Source organism: Saccoglossus kowalevskii, chromosome 10, assembly GCF_978046115.1.
Source record: "Saccoglossus kowalevskii chromosome 10, keSacKowa6.1, whole genome shotgun sequence".
In the NCBI taxonomy this organism is placed as follows: Eukaryota; Metazoa; Hemichordata; class Enteropneusta; family Harrimaniidae; genus Saccoglossus; species Saccoglossus kowalevskii.
Genome location: NC_140650.1, coordinates 32,739,788 through 32,760,709, shown reverse-complemented (window position 1 = coordinate 32,760,709; position 20,922 = coordinate 32,739,788). Strand labels below are relative to the sequence as shown.

Sequence of the window (20,922 nt, the reverse complement as noted above, 5' to 3'; positions counted from 1 at the left end):
AGCAATCAAAATAAAATATTTAAAATGATTATAAATATATATGAATCATCATAACTGCAATATTTGCATTGGGGAGAATTGTTACTTTTAGGAAGATTACTTTAATTATCTATTTTAACAATATTTTTGTCATGTTATTTTTGACCTCTGTTAGATGTGTTCTGTTTGTGATGATAACATGAGTTCTCTATATTTTTGGTAAAACTTAAAAACTGTCCTATTTGTTGTGATACTTAGTTGGGCCTCTATAAACTGTACTCAAATTTGAGAGGAATTGTTGGTCATGTGACCTCATCAAGATGCATGAATGAGATTCCTAGTTAGTTAGTTAGGTGGGTGTGTCCTTAGCAACAAGCAGTGGCAGATAAAATCATTTCAGAAATCATTCTTATACATTTATGCCTTACCTTGTGGATATTTGCTCTTGTTGTTTTTTTAAATTAATCTTATGTTTTGACCTCAGTGTGTCCGTGCATGCATCTGTGCGTGCTCCGGACCTGTATCTTAGAAATGCCTGGACCAATCACAATCAAACTTCACACATATATCATACATGATATTATACATATGCACATCAATTTGTTTCACGATCTGATTCAAGATGGCTGAATGGTGGCCATTTTTGTGCTAATAATCATCAAAATCAAGCATTTCTTGGCTGTTTACAGATGGATTTTGTTCAAACTTGGTATATACATTAGACATTAATGGGACCTTAATGCACATCATTTTGTTTTACGATCTGATTCAAGATGCCCGAATGGTGGCCATTTTTGTGCTAAAAAATCCTAAAAATCAAGCATTTCTCAGTTGTTTACCAATGGATTTTGTTCAAACTTGGTATATACATTAGACATTAATGGGACCTTAATGCAAATAATTTTGTTTTTCAGATAAGATTCAAAATGCCAGACTGGCGGCCATTTTATATTAATGAATGTGGTTCTCTTGCCATATCTCTGAATTGCTTTCACTGATTATGTCCAAATTTTAAATATTCATTATACATCATGTCATAGATAAACAGATATATTGGTTTGACGATCCTATTCAAAATGGCCGAATGGTGGTCATTTTTTGTGCTAAAAAATCATCAAATATCAAGCATTTCTGGCATTTATGGATGCATTTCGTTCAAACTTGGTACATACATTAGACATTACAGGTTCCTGATGCACGTCATTTTATTTTTCAGATTGGATTCAAAATGGCTGACTGGCGGCCATTTTGTTTTAATGATTGGGCTTCTAGAGCCATATCTCTTAAATGCTTTGATTGATTATATTCAAATTTTAGATATTCGTTGTACATCATGTTATATATATACATGTATTCAAAATGGCTGATTTTGAATGCTGTTCCAGAGCAATATCTCTCAATATGGACAAGTACTTGTTTGATGATCAGATACAAATGTCAATCATTTTAATGTTAAAAAATCATATTCCTGACATGGTTATATTCCAGCTATATTACTATAAACAAAACTATATATCTTAAATTTGATAACTAACGGGGACTGTGCCATGCATGGCTGTTCGCTTTTGTATTAACTACATAATTTACTTATTATTATTATTATTATTATTATTATTATTATTATTATTATTGAGTTGTTGCTGATCTGTTTTAACAAAATCATCATCACATTGTACATATTGGGCTAACATCATTATAGCATGGACTTCAATATAAAATTATCTCTACACAGTACTGTCTCAATCTCATTTAAATTAAATTAGTACTGATTAGAGTCAAAACAGTAGAATAAAACATATTTTGAAAACATGTTTAATTTCCTAAGCAATAGTAATACTACTTCAGCATCTTATTTATAAATCTGACAGTCAGCCGGACAAAGTATCTGTTTATTGTCATTCAGAATTTGTGAAATCAGGAAACAATAAATGCATACATGCAGCTGTGGCAAATCTTTGATATTGATATGTCTATAAGCGTCTTTCATTCCTCATCCACTCGGCTTTCTTTATCACTCTAAGTGAGTGCATTTATTGCTGCAATAAATTTATTCTCTCTATGGCCTTAGTCCCCAGGGAGATAATTGAAATGTAACACTGGAGGGAATGGAATTTCAGTATTGGAGATAAAATAGTCCTGTGTCTGTGGATAGTTTCATCTGAGTGACTGGTGCCAGGGACATGAAATTTGACAAAGCTATTCAGGATAGTGTTTAGGCAAAATTGGTTGCGTTACTTCTAAGTAGGGTCTTATCATGGTACTCACATTATTTACAAGTACTTTATAAATGTACACTGTTTACCCAGTCTGTGGTCTTGGATACATTTTGTATTTAATTGACATGTCATCCATGGCTTATCATTCGCATAGTGCTTGACAATCATGGCAATTCAATCACAAATATGGCCTTCCCTTAATAAAAATGATTCATTTTGGGACTATTATAATTTTGATGAGTTTCTTTTTTATGAACTTAACTATAGCCTGTTGACTTCTTTTTTTTCGTTGAATTTGGTATGTCTATGGAGCTTTCAGCAGGTGGGTTTCCCAATGTTTTCCAACAATGTTGTGAGCAGCCTGTTTATCACAGCTTGCTGTGAGCATCATAGTCATTGCACCATGTTGTGAGCAGCCTGTTTATCACAGCTTGCTGTGAGCATCATAGTCATTGCACCATGTTGTGAGCAGCCTGTTTATCACAGCTTGCTGTGAGCATCATAGTCATTGCACCATGTTGTGAGCAGCCTGTTTATCACAGCTTGCTGTGAGCATCATAGTAATCTAACTAAATTGAGAGCGTGGATCAAATCGCATTGTGATTGGCATAGGCATTACATCCTCACTGTTCAATATTGGTTCTGTACATAATTCAAACATGAACTGCTCAGATTCTTGATTAAAAACAAAATATCTGCACAATTAGATATTGTAAAAGATCATCTACAATATTTGCTATTTTCACTCTATTAGTGATGGAGTAAAAATAGAATATTGGAAAATAAATGTCTAAAATTTCAGGAGATTGAGTCGTATTGATGAAGATAATAAGACCCTGAAGTATATGTGTTACTTAATGAATATAGGTTGTTTTATTGACAAATTGAAATTGCCTGTGTCCCCTCAAGAGAGAAAAACCACTGACACCTCGTAGTTAATCTCTTTTTTAGGTAATTGGCTCAATACTGAGATTATAATTATGACACTTTCTTTTCGAAGTGATGAATTGATCTGTTTTCTGCAGTGAAAAACACATTCATCTCAATTGTGCTTCAGTGTGACCTTCTCTTGACCTCAATGCTATTTGCCAAATAAGAATTTCTGGGACATCTGTTTTTTTTTTTGAAATGAAGTGATTGCACATTTATAAATTAATATTGACATTATTAAAATTTGAATTTTCAAAATATAATGACCACTGAGGTGTATCACATCAGATGATATGCTATTTATTCTTACTGGAATGTAATCAGTATTTTTTAAGGGTGTTCACTTAGTTTCAACTTAATTAGTTTGGCGGTAAAACAGTGCATTCTATTCTATCTTCACCTTGATTTGATTTAGTGGATTTGACTTACTATTTTATAGGTTAAAATAGTGAAATTGAAAGCAAGTGAGTAATTATATTAGTAATTTTAACTTTTTGAACTGCATAATTTCTATGAAACATTTGTATTTATATTTTTAGCTCCGCTGTTGACTTTGACAAGCGGAGCTTATGATTAGTGATTGTCCGTCGTCGTCCGTGTCAATGTTTTACTTTTTCAATTTCTTCTTGAAAACTACATATTTAGTATATATGTACCTTGGTCAGACCTCTCTTAGGTTTGTTCATTTCATGATGATATCTTCATTTCTCTAATTTTGGTGAATATTTTTGTCATTTTTGGTAAATAAAGTGATATTTTCGATTTCTTGTTAAAAACCGCAAGTCCAATTGCTTTGATACTACATATATAGGTACTACATGTGGACCTCTCTCAGATTTGTTCATTTTGTAATGATATCTTCAATTCTCTAATTTTGGTGAATATTTTTGTAATTTTTAGTAAAAAGTGATATTTTCGACTTCTTTTTAAAAAACGCAAGTCCAATTGCTTTGATATTACATATATAGGTACTACATGTGAACCTATCTCAGATTTGTTTATTTTGTAATGATATCATTAATTCTCTGATTTTGGTGAATATTTTTGTCATTTTTGGTAAAAAGTGATATTTTCGACTTTTTGGTAAAAACTGCAAGTCCAATTGCTTTGATATTACATATACATTGTATAGGTACTACTGTGGTCCTCTCTCAGATTTGTTCATTTCATGATGATATCTTCAATTCTCTAATTTTTATGAATATTTTTGTCATTTTTGGTAAAAACTGATATTTTCGACTTCTTGTAATAAACCGCAAGTCCAATTGCTTTTATATTACATGTATAGGTACTACATGTGGACCTCTTTCAGATTTGTTCATTTTATGATGATATCTTCAATTATCTAATTTTGATGATTATTTTTGTCATTTTTGGTAAAAACTGATATTTTTGAATTCTTGTTGAAAACAGCATGTCCCATTGCTCTGATACTATACATATTGTTCATTTTCTAATGATATCTTTATTTGAAATGTGCATTGCTAACAGCGGAGCTATCTCAGACGATAGGCTGCTTGTATTAATTTTGCCTAAATAAGGAAGAATTGTTTATTGGCTTTAATTGCTATTCAAAAAATGTTGATTTTGTGAATGTGAATGAAGTTAAATTTGACACTGAATTGGTTAATAAGCCATCATAAAACTGGGATTCCATACTGGCCTTTGTCTGTCAGTTTTATTTGTTCATTAACACTGATGTCTCCACCATGGATTGGCAGATTTGGTTCTAAATAGGCACCAAACTAGTACATTATAAGGCATACATGTATATGCATGTTGTTTTATTTCTCGATTTGATTCAACATGGCTAGCCTGTGCTAAGATTAGCGACATGCTTGCTAATGAAATAAGTTGGTGTCTAATGTTTTGTGCAAATTATTAGCCTAATTTATTTTTATCTTAACAAACAATGTGAAAATTGTGGATGTTTTTAGGTGTATACATGTACAACCATAATATGAATGTGCTAAAATAATATACTTCAGTTACCAAACTTTACACATACAAGGCAAGAGCAAACCATGCTCTAACCAATTACAAGGCTACAGCACACCATGCTCTAACCAATTACAAGGCTACAGCACACTATGCTCTAACCAATTACAAGGCTACAGCAAACCATGCTCTAACCAATCACAAGGCTACAGCTAACCATGCTCTAACCAATTACAAGGCTACAGCAAACCATGCTCTAACCAATCACAAGGCTACAGCAAACCATGCTCTAACCAATCACAAGGCTACAGCTAACCATGCTCTAACCAATCACAAGGCTACAGCAAACCATGCTCTAACCAATTACAAGGCAAGAGCAAACCATGCTCTAACCAATTACAAGGCTACAGCACACCATGCTCTAACCAATTACAAGGCTACAGCAAACCATGCTCTAACCAATCACAAGGCTACAGCTAACCATGCTCTAACCAATTACAAGGCTACAGCAAACCATGCTCTAACCAATTACAAGGCTACAGCACACTATGCTCTAACCAATTACAAGGCTACAGCAAACCATGCTCTAACCAATCACAAGGCTACAGCAAACCATGCTCTAACCAATTACAAGGCTACAGCACACTATGCTCTAACCAATTACAAGGCTACAGCAAACCATGCTCTAACCAATCACAAGGCTACAGCTAACCATGCTCTAACCAATTACAAGGCTACAGCAAACCATGCTCTAACCAATCACAAGGCTACAGCAAACCATGCTCTAACCAATTACAAGGCTACAGCAAACCATGCTCTAACCAATCACAAGGCTACAGCTAACCATGCTCTAACCAATCACAAGGCTACAGCTAACCATGCTCTAACCAATTACAAGGCTACAGCAAACCATGCTCTAACCAATCACAAGGCTACTGCAAACCATGCTCTAACCAATTACAAGGCTACAGCTAACCATGCTCTAACCAATTACAAGGCAAGAGCAAACCATGCTCTAACCAATCACAAGGCTACAGCTAACCATGCTCTAACCAATTACAAGGCTACAGCAAACCATGCTCCAACCAATTACAAGGCAAGAGCAAACCATGCTCTAACCAATTACAAGGCTACAGCTAACCATGCTCTAACCAATTACAAGGCTACAGCTAACCATGCTCTAACCAATCACAAGGCTACAGCTAACCATGCTCTAACCAATTACAAGGCAAGAGCAAACCATGCTCTAACCAATCACAAGGCTACAGCTAACCATGCTCTAACCAATTACAAGGCTACAGCTAACCATGCTCTAACCAATTACAAGGCTACAGCTAACCATGCTCTAACCAATTACAAGGCTACAGCTAACCATGCTCTAACCAATCACAAGGCTACAGCTAACCATGCTCTAACCAATTACAAGACTAGAGCAAACCATGTTCTAACCAATTACAAGGCTACAGCTAACCATGCTCTAACCAATTACAAGGCAAGAGCTAACCATGCTCTAACCAATCACAAGGCTACAGCTAACCATGCTCTAACCAATTACAAGGCTACAGCAAACCATGCTCTAACCAATTACAAGGCTACAGTTAACCATGCTCTAACCAATCACAAGGCTACAGCTAACCATGCTCTAACCAATTACAAGGCTACAGCTAACCATGCTCTAACCAATCACAAGGCTACAGCTAACCATGCTCTAACCAATTACAAGGCTACAGCTAACCATGCTCTAACCAATCACAAGGCTACAGCAAAGCATGCTCTAACCAATTACAAGGCTACAGCTAACCATGCTCTAACCAATCACAAGGCTACAGCAAAGCATGCTCTAACCAATTACAAGGCTACAGCTAACCATGCTCTAACCAATTACAAGGCTACAGCAAACCATGCTCTAACCAATTACAAGGCAAGAGCAAACCATGCTCTAACCAATCACAAGGCTACAGCTAACCATGCTTTAACCAATTACAAGGCTACAGCTAACCATGCTCTAACCAATTACAAGGCTACAGCTAACCATGCTCTAACCAATTACAAGGCCACAGCAAACCATGCTCTAACCAATTACAAGGCAAGAGCAAACCATGCTCTAATCAATTACAAGGCTACAGCAAACCATGCTCTAACCAATTACAAGGCAAGAGCAAACCATGCTCTAACCAATTACAAGGCTACAGCTAACCATGCTCTAACCAATTACAAGGCTACAGCAAACCATGCTCTAACCAATTACAAGGCAAGAGCTAACCATGCTCTAACCACTTACAAGGCAAGAGCAAACCATGCTTTAACCAATTACAAGGCTACAGCAAACCATGCTCTAACCAATTACAAGGCAAGAGCAAACCATGCTTTAACCAATCACAAGGCTACAGCTAACCATGCTCTAACCAAATACAAGGCTACAGCAAACCATGCTCTAACCAATCATAAGGCAAGAGCAAACCATGCTCTAACCAATCACAAGGCTACAGCAAACCATGCTCTAACCAGTTACAAGGCAAGAGCAAACCATGCTCTAACCAAACACAAGGCTACAGCTAACCATGCTCTAACCAATTACAAGGCTACAGCAAACCATGCTCTGACCAAACACAAGGCAAGAGCAAACCATGTTCTAACCAATTACAAGGCAAGAGCAAACCATGCTCTAACCAATTACAAGGCTACAGCTAACCATGCTCTGACCAAACACAAGGCAAGAGCAAACCATGTTCTAACCAATTACAAGGCTACAGCTAACCATGCTCTAACCAATTACAAGGCAAGAGCAAACCATGCTCTAACCAATCACAAGGCTACAGCTAACCATGCTCTAACCAATTACAAGGCTACAGCAAACCATGCTCTGACCAAACACAAGGCAAGAGCAAACCATGTTCTAACCAATTACAAGGCAAGAGCAAACCATGCTCTAACCAATTACAAGGCAAGAGCAAACCATGCTCTAACCAATCACAAGGCTACAGCTAACCATGCTCTAACCAATTACAAGGCTACAGCTAACCATGCTTTAACAAATTACAAGGCAAGAGCAAACCGCTCTAACCGATTACAAGGCTACAGCTAACCATGCTCTAACCAATTACAAGGCAAGAGCAAACCATGTTCTAACCAATTACAAGGCTACAGCTAACCATGCTCTAACCAATTACAAGGCAAGAGCAAACCATGCTCTAACAAATTTCAAGACAAGAGCAAACCATGCTCTAACCAATCACAAGGCTACAGCAAATGTTGGCTTGCACTTCTGACATGCAATGTCTTCATTGGTTTAGTTACAACAACCAGTTTCCTGACATTTTTTCTTTGATCATTTGTCTTCCATAATAGAAGAGCAGAGAAAATGGCTCATTAGACATCAGTTTGGAGTTACCACCTAGAGAGACGTTAAAGAGAATGAGGCATGACTTGCATACCATCCGTAAGTGCTTCAGTGGTAAGCAGCTTGTTGACTGGATCCTGATCAATTATTCCTTTCAAGGTAAGTGGAGGCAATCTGTCGTAATTAGTGCTCTAATCTGCTGTCAATTGCTTCCCATCAAACAAAGTGTTAACTTTTATGTAAAGATATCCTTGTTGTGTAGCTGTTAACACAACTTAGAGCTGAGAAAATACCATCAACATAGTGCCACTTCATGACACTTATGTTACTGCATCTAGAATAATAAAATGTCATTGTCATTATACATTCAACATGTTTCAATATGCAATATGTTATACAATTTCTGAATGTGTCATTTGCATATGAATAGACTAATTTGCATATTTATTTTTTCATTACTTCTATAGACTGTTCTGTGCAGGTTCATTATAATATAGAAGATTTATATATTTCACTTTTCAAACAAGGCTATGAAGTACCTATAAATCAGTATTTTAATGCAGCCAGAGTTCCCCTAGAATAAATTGCCTATGAATCCCTGTGAGTCGCCCTACTCTAGTTAAAAGCAGTTCATAGTCATTACGTCACTTTCAATTGTAGATGCTGGGAATCAGGAGACATGGCAGGTACCAATTTAAATAGAAGAAGCGTTCTTTAATTGTAATACTTAAAATCAATCTGTATTGTACTTTGCAGGAACTGCTAACATTGGATTTCCAGAGGAAAGACTAGAGATTGATGAAGCTCGACTTTTAGCTCAGAAACTGTTAGATCTTGGTGTGATACGCCAAGCTGTGGATGATATGAATACCTTTGTCTCTCCAAGTATGTTGATAGTTTGTGTGGTTTTTCAAGATTTTATGATACTTTGAATATTTTGGGGTTAATCTTTTTGACTCCCGTGTGCGAAGCACAAAAAGGGAGTCATTGCAGTTAGTGTGTCTGTCTGTCTGTCTGTCTGTCTGTCTGTCTGTCTGTCTGTCTGTCTGTCTGTCTGTCTGTCTGTCTGTCTGTCTGTCTGTCTGTCTGTCTGTCTGTCTGTCTGTCTGTGTATGTATGTGTGTGTGTATGTGTGTATGTGTGTCCAACTGTTCCACTGCTATCTCAAGAACCATACATCGGTTTTTGATGAAACTTGCTGCATAGATGCTCTGGGCCAATGCGCAGATTTGATTAGGTTTTGGTAAAAATCCATGCTCGTTAATTACCTAATTTGCATGATAATTAGCTAATTTTTAGCTGTTCTATGACTGTTCCACTGATATCTAAAGAACCACTCATTGGATTTTGATGAAACTTGGTACATAGATGCTCTGAACATATGCGCAGATTTGATCAGTTTTTGGTAAAAATCCATGCATATTAATTACCTAATTTGCATGATAATTAGCTGATTTTTAGCTGTTCCATGATTGTTCCACTGATATCTAAACAACCACTCATTGGATTTTGATGAAACTTTGTACATGCACGCTCTGAACTAATGCTAGGTTTTGATTAGTTTATGGTAATAATCCGTGGATACTAATTACCTAATTTGCATAATTATTAGTCAATTTTCGGTTTTTCCACTGATATCTCAAGTACTAATCATCACATTACAATGAAACTTGGTACATAGATGTCATATGACACTGCACAGACCTGATAGTTTTTATGGTAATATCAGTACATATTAATTACCTAATTTGCATAATTAATTAATTTTCAGCATTTGATACATGGGAGTTCTTTCTAAGCTTTCTTTGATTGGGTAAATATTTGTGCATATTAATGACCTTATTAGCATAATTAGTTAATTTTCAGCTATTTACCTGATATCTCAAGTACTAATCATCGTATTTCAATGAGATTTGCTACATAGATCTTCTAGGATATCTCATGTACATGTACAAGTAATTTTTAATGTGTCTTCAATACTCTCAGCACACGAGTGTTCTTTCTAAGCTTTCTTTGATTATTTATTTCAGGTTACTTCCAAATATTCTGGATCCTCCCAATTCACCCTGTATTTGTGTTGTGTGGTTCTTTTATATTCTCTTGAGAAATGGTTGGTGATAGGTTAAAATGTTTATTTTATGTGTTCTTTGACAAAAAAGTCTGCCAGTTGGTTAAATATAATACCAATGAAACGAAAAAAACAACAACTTGACATGCTTATGTAAACCATTATGACTTGTTTTTGTACCAACTGTGAACAAAATCCATCTAGACATGTGTAAGAAATGAAGATGAACACACAGATGAATAAACAGACTTCCAAAACATAAGACTTAGTCCATCAGAGATCAATAATGACAAATGCGATCAGCATCATTGGGTGACTTTGTGATAAAAATATAAATACTGCTTCCAGCTAGTACATGTACATTCCAACCTTTTGTTTTAGTTAGACAGATATCTAACTGTATAGAAATAGTGTCTGTAATAATTGGCTAGCACCAGCGAAAACTACAAATGAATGAGAATAATTGAATATGGATATATTAATCAATAATTATAAAGAATGGATATATTAATCAATAATTATGAACTCCCTGCTAAAATTACCCATAATCCAATGTGCATGACATAGTACATAAACTGTCATATTTTCACCCAAGGATAATTCTTCGTTAACATTTTATTTATTTATTTTCAAATCCATGCAGAGAAAATAGCTGCTGTGTTGCAACTCATATTACAGTTACAAATAATCAGCACATACATATACAACCATGCAAAATATTCTGAGAATAGTGTGTGTTGCTTATTGAGATTATTGTATCTGTTTTCAGCTCGTGCTAGAAGCTCCACCACAACAGATGCATCCTCTCCACTGCCGTCACCCTATCCAGAAGTAACCTTTCATAGCCGTCCACATTCATCACTCAAATTCCAGAGAAGCTGTAACTCTGATGGCAATTCTTTAGAAAGAGCACGTTCCTCTACAATTGATACTGATGAGATGAGATCTTGTCCTGAACATGCAATGGATGAAAGAGGTGGAAGTGGTGACTGTGTGAGACAGACAGGTGCCAGGAGTGAGGTAGTTAGCGATAGTATGGGTGAGATAGATGCCATGAATGAGGTTGTAAGTGAGGGTGTGGGCCAGATAGGTGCCAGAAATGAGGTAGTTGGTGAAGTTATGGTGCATATGGCTGAGGATGGTACAAAGGAAGGAAGAAGGGAGTCTAGTGTCTTTGAAAGTCAGAACCATTCAGAAGAGGTAGGAAATCTATCAGATGGAGGACAGAAAAAACGTCTCAGTGAGAGGAGGGGGAAAAATCTTAAGGAGGTATCGCTAGTGAGTTTTGATGGAAGAGAAGGGTTAGAGTCAGTTAATACAGAGCAGATTGCTGTAGAATCTGGTGGTAAAGACCCAAGCAATAGAGATACTCTGCCTGATGACGATGGAGGGGTAGGTTTTGTGCCTGAAAGCACAAATGATTCAGAGATTGGTGGCGGTGATGCTGGTACTCCTGATGGAAACAAAACTCAACAGTCAGCGTCTACCTCAACTACCCGTAGTTCCACCCCCACTAGTTCAAGGACTACCTCCTCTGTGGGTAGTAGTGGTCACATGGAAACACTGCGCTTCATCTATTCACCCAATCATCTTTATCGCTTTACTGAAGTTGATGATGAAGAGCTCTACAGTTACCATAGTGGTTTAACCAACTATTCCTTAACAGATTATCCCAGTGACAACAACGGCAATGACTGTCATCGCATTAAGTTGGGAATGGAGAGCAAAGCTATGGACTCCTTCTTCGTCCTCTCAGTTATTTACTGTCGGAAGGGGAAAGACTCCAAATCGAGGCGTTTTCTGAAACACGTACCAAAAGAAATTATGGATGAATTCAATAATAGAAAATGGAATTTTGGATGTTTGTGATGTTTATAGAGGTGACTGGCATTCTCCTTTGAACTGACTGCTCTATTTTAAATCTATTTTCGATTTTGATCGATTTTGAACTGACTGCTTCATTTTAAACTGACTGATCTATTTTAAATTGACTGCTCTATTTTAACCAACTTCATTCTCTAAACTGACTGTTATATTTTTAACATTTCCTGCTGATGCCATATACACAATGCAGTAGAGGCTTTCAGCAGGTGACGCATTAAACAGACTGCTGCATTTGTTGAGTCACATCCCATCATGTCATTTACGTAATTATGTATCTTTCTGACCATTTTTTTTATTCACTCTACTCTCAGTCATACAGTCAGTTTTTAAGAGAAGAAGTCACCAATCATATTACGCCACTACTAAACCAATCAGGGATGATCTTTTATATTAGCACACACAGTGCCACAAGTTTATGCAATATTTATACATTTGTATGTACCAAACAGAGAACATAAGTTACCATAGATTTCTTACTGTAATATTTGTTTGGTTGAATAATGTATTTTTGCTTGGAATTAATTTTCACTATTTTCACTGAAGGAAAATAATTCATTGAAAATAAAATCTAGCAAATATATTTTTTTCCTATATTTTACATTCAACTCATCAAAAAACATTGAAAATGTCTATTCGTCAAAAATTAATTCCAGCTAAAATAAAGCATTTTACAGTATTCAATTTATAGTTTAATATCATCTAATCCTTATTGAATAAGACAATCAAAATATAAACATAGCATGATTGCTTTTTGACTCCCGTGTGCGAAGTACAAAATGGGAGTCTTTGCAGTTAGTGTGTATGTGTGTGTGTGTGTGTGTGTGTGTGTGTGCGTGTGTGCGTGTGTGTGTGTGTATGTATGTGTGTTCGTCTTTTCCACTGATATCTCAAGAACCATACATCAGTTTTTGATGAAACTTGGTGCATAAATGCTCTGGGCCAATGCGCAGATTTGATTAGGTTTTGGTAAAAATCCATGCATATTAATTACCTAATTTGCATGATAATTAGCTGATTTTTAGATGTTCCATGACTGTTCCACTGATATCTAAAGAACCACTCATTGGATTTTGATGAAACTTGGCACACAGATGCTCCAAACTAATGCGCAGATTTGATTAGTTTTGGGTACAAATCTGTGCAATATTAATTACCTAATTTGCATAGTGATTAATCAATTTTCGGCTTTTCCACTGATATCTCATACATAGATGTCATAGGACATTGCACAAACCTGATAGTTTTTAGGGTAATATCAGTATATATTAATTAGCTAATTTGCATAATTAATTAATTTTCAGCTTTTGATATTTCAAGTAGTAATCATCACATTTCAATGACACTTGGTACATAGATGTCATAGGACACTGCACAGACCTGATAGTTTTTAGGGTAATACGAGTACATATTAATTACCTAATTAGCATAATTAATTAATTTTCAGCTTTTGATATTTCAAGTAGTAATCATCATATTTCAATGAGACTTGCTACATAGATGTCATAGGACACTGCACAGACCTGATAGTTTTTAGGGTAATATCAGTACATATTAATTACCTAATTTGCATAATTAATTAATTTTCAGCTTTTGATATATCAAGTAGTAATCATCATATTTCAATGACACTTGCTACATAGATCTTCTAGGATTATGCAGACACCTGATTAGTTTTAATTGGATATTAATTACCTAATTTGCATAATGTTCCACTGATATATAAAGAACCACAGATTGAATTTTAATGAAACTTTTAAAGAGAACTATGCAGAAACCCAATTAGTTTTTGGTGGATATTTATGCTTATTAATCACCTAATTAACATAATTAACCTAATTAACACTGATATCTCAATTGATCACATTTGAATAAAATTTGGTACATAAATGCTCTAGGACAATAGACAGGCCTGATTAATTTTGATTAATATTCATTCTCTAATTAGCATAATAATTCATAATTTTTTTGTTCTGTTCTGTTCATATTAGTTACCTGATTTACATAATTCGTTTTTAGCTTTTCCATCAATATCTCGTGTACAAGTAATACTCTCAGCACACGGGAGTTCTTTCTAAGCTTTCTTTGATTTACATTTACATAGTTATGAACAGTTTGATAATGACTTTGGCTATCTAATCATTTTTAGAAACTACTTTATCTTGACCATTTCATCCAGCTCTGTGTTTAAACAATAATTTTTAATTACCTCTTGCTACTCGCCATGGTCATTATGGGTCCCATGTGACATGTATGAAGAGTCATTGTTTATTAACATGTGTGTACTGTGTGGCGACTGTATTGCTTTCAAATGTACCTTCCATATGACATGGGAATAAAGCTTATTAGCACACACAGGTAATAACAGATAGATAGACCTATGTAGTTTAAAGTGTCATATATAAGAAAGAACATCAAAATATCAACAACAAAAGCCTGCATGTGGTAATTTTAACACGTTTTTGCAGCAATTTGTGAAACATCCATGAATCTAATTTACGCCATGGTGGGTGTTTGTAAGTTACAAATCAGTGGAAACTATTTAATTATGTCTTCTTTCTATTCTTGACTGTGCTGGCATGGCCTGTTGACAATATATTACATGCATAGTGCTGCTTAGCCTGCCAGGACGATGTGCTCACTTCACCCTGCTTTGTGCACATATTCGTGAATTATTCTGCTCCACCAGCTATATAAAACATTAGTTTTTGTAGTACAGTTTACTTCAAAGATCCATTTTATTTCTATTGTAGTTTTGATGTGCAAAGACACACTTTCTTTCTTTTTATATAGCAAAATTCAAGACAGACTTTTCTTGAAACCAATCACTGCAAATGTATCATCTAACTTGTACAGAAAAAAATCTCTTTGCCTGTAGATGTACAACAACATTTAGGGATTGGATTTTTCTACAAGTCTAACAGATTTCAAACTGAAATCAATTAATGCAATCTCAGAATAGAAATATATTTTACATGATTTATAGTCCACCTTAGTTTCATAATTTAGCTTTGTTAATTTATTAGTATTTCCTATCAGTGAATCACTACTGAATGAAATGTTATAGCCTTTAATATAATATACAACTGTACTAGGAATATGATGTATTTTATTATTGAGTCAGCTTTTGTGGAGACAGTAGTAGTTTTTAATGTAATAATGTATTGTGCTGTATTTTTATAGTAAATAGAGGCACATTTTAGAGGCATGGAGGGGTGCTGATTATATAACTGAATAACTTTATCTATGAATGAGGTAGCAATGTGTTTGTATAGTCCTAGTCAAATGTTAATTAATCCAATTTGAATGCTCAACAAATTCTATACATTTATATTTCGTTTTCCTTTTTTTAAAAAACTGCCAGTTTGCTTTTATTGACATGTGCATTTCAAAAATAGTGTTGCATTTACATGTTGCATGTCTGGACCAAATCTGCTGTCAAACCAAATGCATTTTCTTGATATTCTTTGATAGGCTTTATGTATACAATTTTTGTCTTGGTCTTTAGGCAGATTTTCATAGGATACTATTGGTTAAGTGTCTTATAATGGCGTATAACCACATAATTCCTTGGTTCCATAGCTTTGACAAGCAGAATACTCAGTCACTTGTCTTTGTTGGCCACTGGTGGATTTTTGCACAAATATTGACATTTGTTACAATGTAGATCCAGAATTATACCTGAAATTAACAAGGTAATGACTGTGAAATAAGTGACAATGTGCAAAATGTTCAACCCAAATTTACGCTGAAAAACTAACAATGTATCCAAGATCAGTGGCAACATATTGATAATTTTGTATCATATTAAATAATTTCATCATATTTTATATGCAGACTAGTGCCTTTTTTGTAATAGTACACCAAATTACCAGTTTTGTGTCGAGAGATTTGTTCAGTCGATGATTTTTACAATTTAAATTTGTAGTTAATAATAACTGCCTTAATGCAAGGGAATAGCAGGGGACCAATTGAGTTGGTGTTTATGCATGTGACCCTTAAACAACCAATCGAGGGCTCAGTATATGTAGTAAATTTGTGCAACTTTAGAGTCATTTACATTTTGGGCTGTAATTCAAGTTTTTTTTACATACTGTTTATATGGTACCAATGTTCTTAATTAAATTGATTGTTAAACTGATTGATTGATTGAAATTCTTGTGGTCCTTGTACCTGACCTGAATCTCTTCTTGATAGTGTTAGATTGCGTAAATTCACAAGGGCTTGTACCGTTCAGTTCAGTTGATGTTGTGTCACGCCAGAATGAATAAATGGGAGGTTTTACAGACAGAATCGATAATAAATACAAATTTCATTATTTTAGAAATAAAACAAAAACCTTATCACCTTCAGTCATAGTTTGCAAAGTGAAAGAATAGATTTTTATTTGATTCAGTCTGTAAAAGTGTCATTCGTTTTGTCCAGTGTGAAATTACATAGTGGTAATAGAACTTAGACTATTTTGAAACCTAATTTTGATGCTTCTGTACATTGTTGGCAACATAATAAGTGTTATGTATGTGGTTGTGAATGTAGTATCCTAGTCACCTTGCCGTTTGTGTGCTTGGGGCAATGACAAATGGGAAATCAACATCCAAAGACACTACAATGCTGAACTTGCTACTGTGAAACTCTCCAACTTTTCTAATGTATAGGCGGGTTCTAATGCATTGGAGGTAAACATCATGCGGTGCTACTGCCTGGTTGCTTTATTGCAAGGCAACTCGTTAGAATAAGTAATTTAATTCAAAATAGTGATTGAACAAAGTTGCTTAAATGAAGGCTCTGGTTGGTTCATTATCTACACAGTACTAGCACAACAATTTTACATGGAACTGGTTAAGCTTGTACTGGAAGAACATGTTGCATCACTACTTAACCCGCTGTTGAAATTTATTTGCTTGGAGACTTGTAGGAGGGTGATTACATTTCCATGGCTTCTACATTGTTGGGGTTCGCTAAGTCTGTTATCTCTACGATATTCAGTCCAGTGCCATTGCCATTGCCAATGCATATCCCGGCTGCATTGGATTCAACTCTGCTGCTGATTCTTATTTGACTGATAACTGTTTGTCTCAACACTGTAAGACATCAGTTTCTGACAAGTTTGCTCTGTCAGTGCTAGAGCAAGGGCACAAGATTTTGTTCCATTTTCCAACCTCTTGACAAAGATCAAAAGCACGCTGCTGGTCCATTGCCAAGGAGCAAATAGGAAGTGGGAATAATTCTGGCAGAAATTACAGCACTGATGGAGAAAGGTGCAGTCGTGTGATACATAGGGCCAAGTTTCTTTTTCTTCATTAGCTCGTTAAGTAGGAAAAGCTTCAGGTGACCTGAAACCAGTTTCGAATCAGTCTCTTCTGAACAACATTAAGTTAGATACATTCAGTTAATAAAACGGAGTTTATCAAACTGAGGATTTCTTAGCATTGCAGAGTTGAATCTGAAGAAGCTTGCCTACATATTCCAATATATCTGGACAGTCAGCCTTGCTTTTAGGTTTTCAGTTGAAGTGATAAGATACCAATTCAAAGTTGGTGTATACAAAGGGCAATGATAGTAAAACTTACTAGTAAACCGACTTTTTAAGTGATGACTGGCTTACAAAAACACCTGTCAAAGCACCTTGCATTCCTGGAATGGATATAGACAGACATTTGGTGGTCTTTCAACCCTAAATAACCCACATCGTGGATCTACAGACAACAGCAACACTGTGACAACTGATGAGTGCTGTGGGAATGTTTATATCTGCTGACTGCTGTCACATGCAACTTAGCTAAGACCAATTTCACAACTTCTGTTGAAGACATCTGACATGGAGGGCAAACCTGGACTTGCTGGTCAAGTTGAACAATGAATACATCATGGTGGGAAACGTTTCATCTCGTTTTGATGGACAGTATTAATTCAATTCAATTAAATCGTTAGAGCAGTGTATGATGAAGGTTGAGGGCACACATGACGGACCAACATACACGGGGAATCTGGGACAAAACACAGAACCATAAACACTTCAGTTGGATGCGGCTCAGCTTGCTCTAGAGGTCTTTCAATCAATCCAAGGCAGAATGTTTTTTCTGAGATGTCACCATCATGACTATCACCTACCTTGTAAAAGAATGGGGGGGGGGGGGGGGGTCAAAGTCACAGTTTCTTAACATCTTGACTCTGAAATCCTCTCCTGATATGCAAATCATTATCAAATTGAACATCCGGGAAATTCACAATTTACCACACCACTAATGTTACACGCATAAAATGCTAGACAACTCATGCATGGACACGCTATCAATTGAATACTTCATTGTCATCCCAACGCTATGCTGACTATGATATACCCCAGACCATTCGGACGAATGGTCTGGGGTAACTATGATAGCTCCATGCTGGTCGATTCAAGGTTATATCCTACAGCTACTGCCACTGCTATTGTGTCATCCGTGGGTGAGGCCCCATGATCATGTCTGCGGTTTCTTATTCACACATACAGGTTATTCTCAAGCTCAGAATAGCACTGAAAAAACATCTGACCAAACTCAGTGCAATTATATGAGAGACACTGGAGTGATACCGTGTTTGATGTATGCAGAATCAAATACATTCTTTCTATCCCTTTATGCCACAGCAAATATAATTCCTCTATTATGCGTCTAATATGGTAGGAAAGTCACCCACAACAGTACCAAATATTAATTAAGAATTGAATGTCAGTTTGAGTCTAAGCATTTCCAAAGACGATGTGGTAAAGGCTGGTGTAGTGATCAGGATCGGTCTAACCATAATATCAAATAGTTTTAGGAATGTTGAGTATTGCTTACAGAGTATAGTAACTGTTTTATTTTAAAGAGAGCTTTAGCACTGTGGTAGAGATCTTCTGCTACATTTAATTTTAATTATAGGTAGGTATGCGGAGAAACATTTTCCATTTGCTTTCCATTAATTACAAATTTATGCTTTTGTCAGATTTATTGAAAATCATGACTAAATTTTGAGACACTTGAATGTATAGCATTTCTGACTTTGGGACTAGATCCCCTGATGGGATGACTCCTAAATTCCAAGCCCTTGGAAATTTACCACTGTAATTAGCTGTAACACAATTGGAACTATTTCGCGATAATTGGATTCGCTTAAAATGTGCTACTGTAATGGTTTGTTTTCTCAGAAATATTTTATTTGTTCGTTTTAGATTTTTTTCTGATAATTTCTTGTATTGATATCAGACATGAAGAAATTAAGAACAATACTACCCTACAGTAGCACATTTTAAGCGAATCCAATTATCCCGAAATAGTTCCAATTGTGTTCTGTATAATAAGTGTTTTTCTGCCTGACTTAATCCTTTCATTTGATATCGGTCATAACCGTCAGATTTTTTGTTTTTACAAGAACTAATTGCTGTTTCTAATTGGGGGATTTTTATTCTGGTCTTGCAATAGGTGTATTAAAAGGTACTTGGATGTCTTATTCCAATTGTATGAATACATTTGCTGCTCTAATATTGGAAATTAGTCTATTTGAGATGTATCAAAACTAGAAATATTTACAAGAGCATTTGTTTAAAAGTGTTAAGTTAGCAGCGGTATGATACATTTAAGTGTAATGAGTGTACACATTCTATCTACAATATAGTCTACTATACGTATCTCTTTGGCGAAGCGACCGAAGGTGCTATACAATTGAACACTATTAACTTACAACAAATACTCATTATTGTTTGAATTGAATATTCATATTCGCCGAGTACAAATACTTACAACATTCAAAGAGATGTAAATATTGAACGGTTTTAAAACACAGTACCTCTATCGGATAATGTTCAGTAAATGTTGCCATTTACTAATAATATTTCAAGTGTATTTGGTGAGTTTTCAGCATAGCCTCTTACAACCATCTCCGCGAACAGGCAATCATGTCCCATTTGCAATGAGCGTCGCTGACCTAATTTACCTGTTTCTACTTAAACATGCACAAATTGATGCATTACTATGGTGTGCACTAACTCAAAAGAATCGTCTATACAGGGATGTACATTATCTAAATTGCTTTGCATCAATATAAATCGTGCTGTGTTGTTGTGATAAATATTTAAAGAATTACTAGTGACAGAGTTATCGTTAAGACACGTTTCCTTGATGTCGGTTGTATCCGTATTACTCGTAAATCGTTATCTAATTACGAGAACGTGACATAGTGACACATTATTTTGTTGGTAATGTAATTGACATCTGATTACGTTAATGCTCAAACAATGCTTAATCGTTTATTTTGGCCCTTTTACAAATCGTGATGATGTTTTTCTGCACGGCCAAGAAATGTACCATGGTCTCACTAGAACAAATGTGCACCCGATAATTATAAAGATAAGATCGTTATTACGTTCACACCAACGTTTGTTTTACAAAGAGCATAATTACGACGGGCAGTGGATAATGCCATAATGGAGCTGTCTCGAAGATAGGAGATGTTTATGTTTATTGTGCACTTTTTCAATCGAACAATATTAGCTGCCAATGTCATAATAATACACATATACATACATGTATATACAAATTTGCTGGAACCTA

The 20,922-nt window shown here is 35.5% G+C and overlaps 1 protein-coding gene across 1 annotated transcript in view; it reads left to right on the top strand.

Moving 5' to 3' along the window:
- The window catches only part of LOC100370894 (uncharacterized), a 53,012-nt gene extending 40,175 nt beyond the window's left edge, over positions 1-12,837 (top strand). The window contains exons 27-29 of the mRNA XM_085504674.1: positions 8,412-8,562; positions 9,160-9,288; positions 11,241-12,837. Coding sequence (XP_085360800.1) covers positions 8,412-8,562; positions 9,160-9,288; positions 11,241-12,340 — 1,380 coding nt within the window. The 3' untranslated portion in view covers positions 12,341-12,837. The remainder of the gene's footprint in view (positions 1-8,411; positions 8,563-9,159; positions 9,289-11,240) is intronic.
- The last annotated feature ends 8,085 nt before the right edge of the window (positions 12,838-20,922 follow it).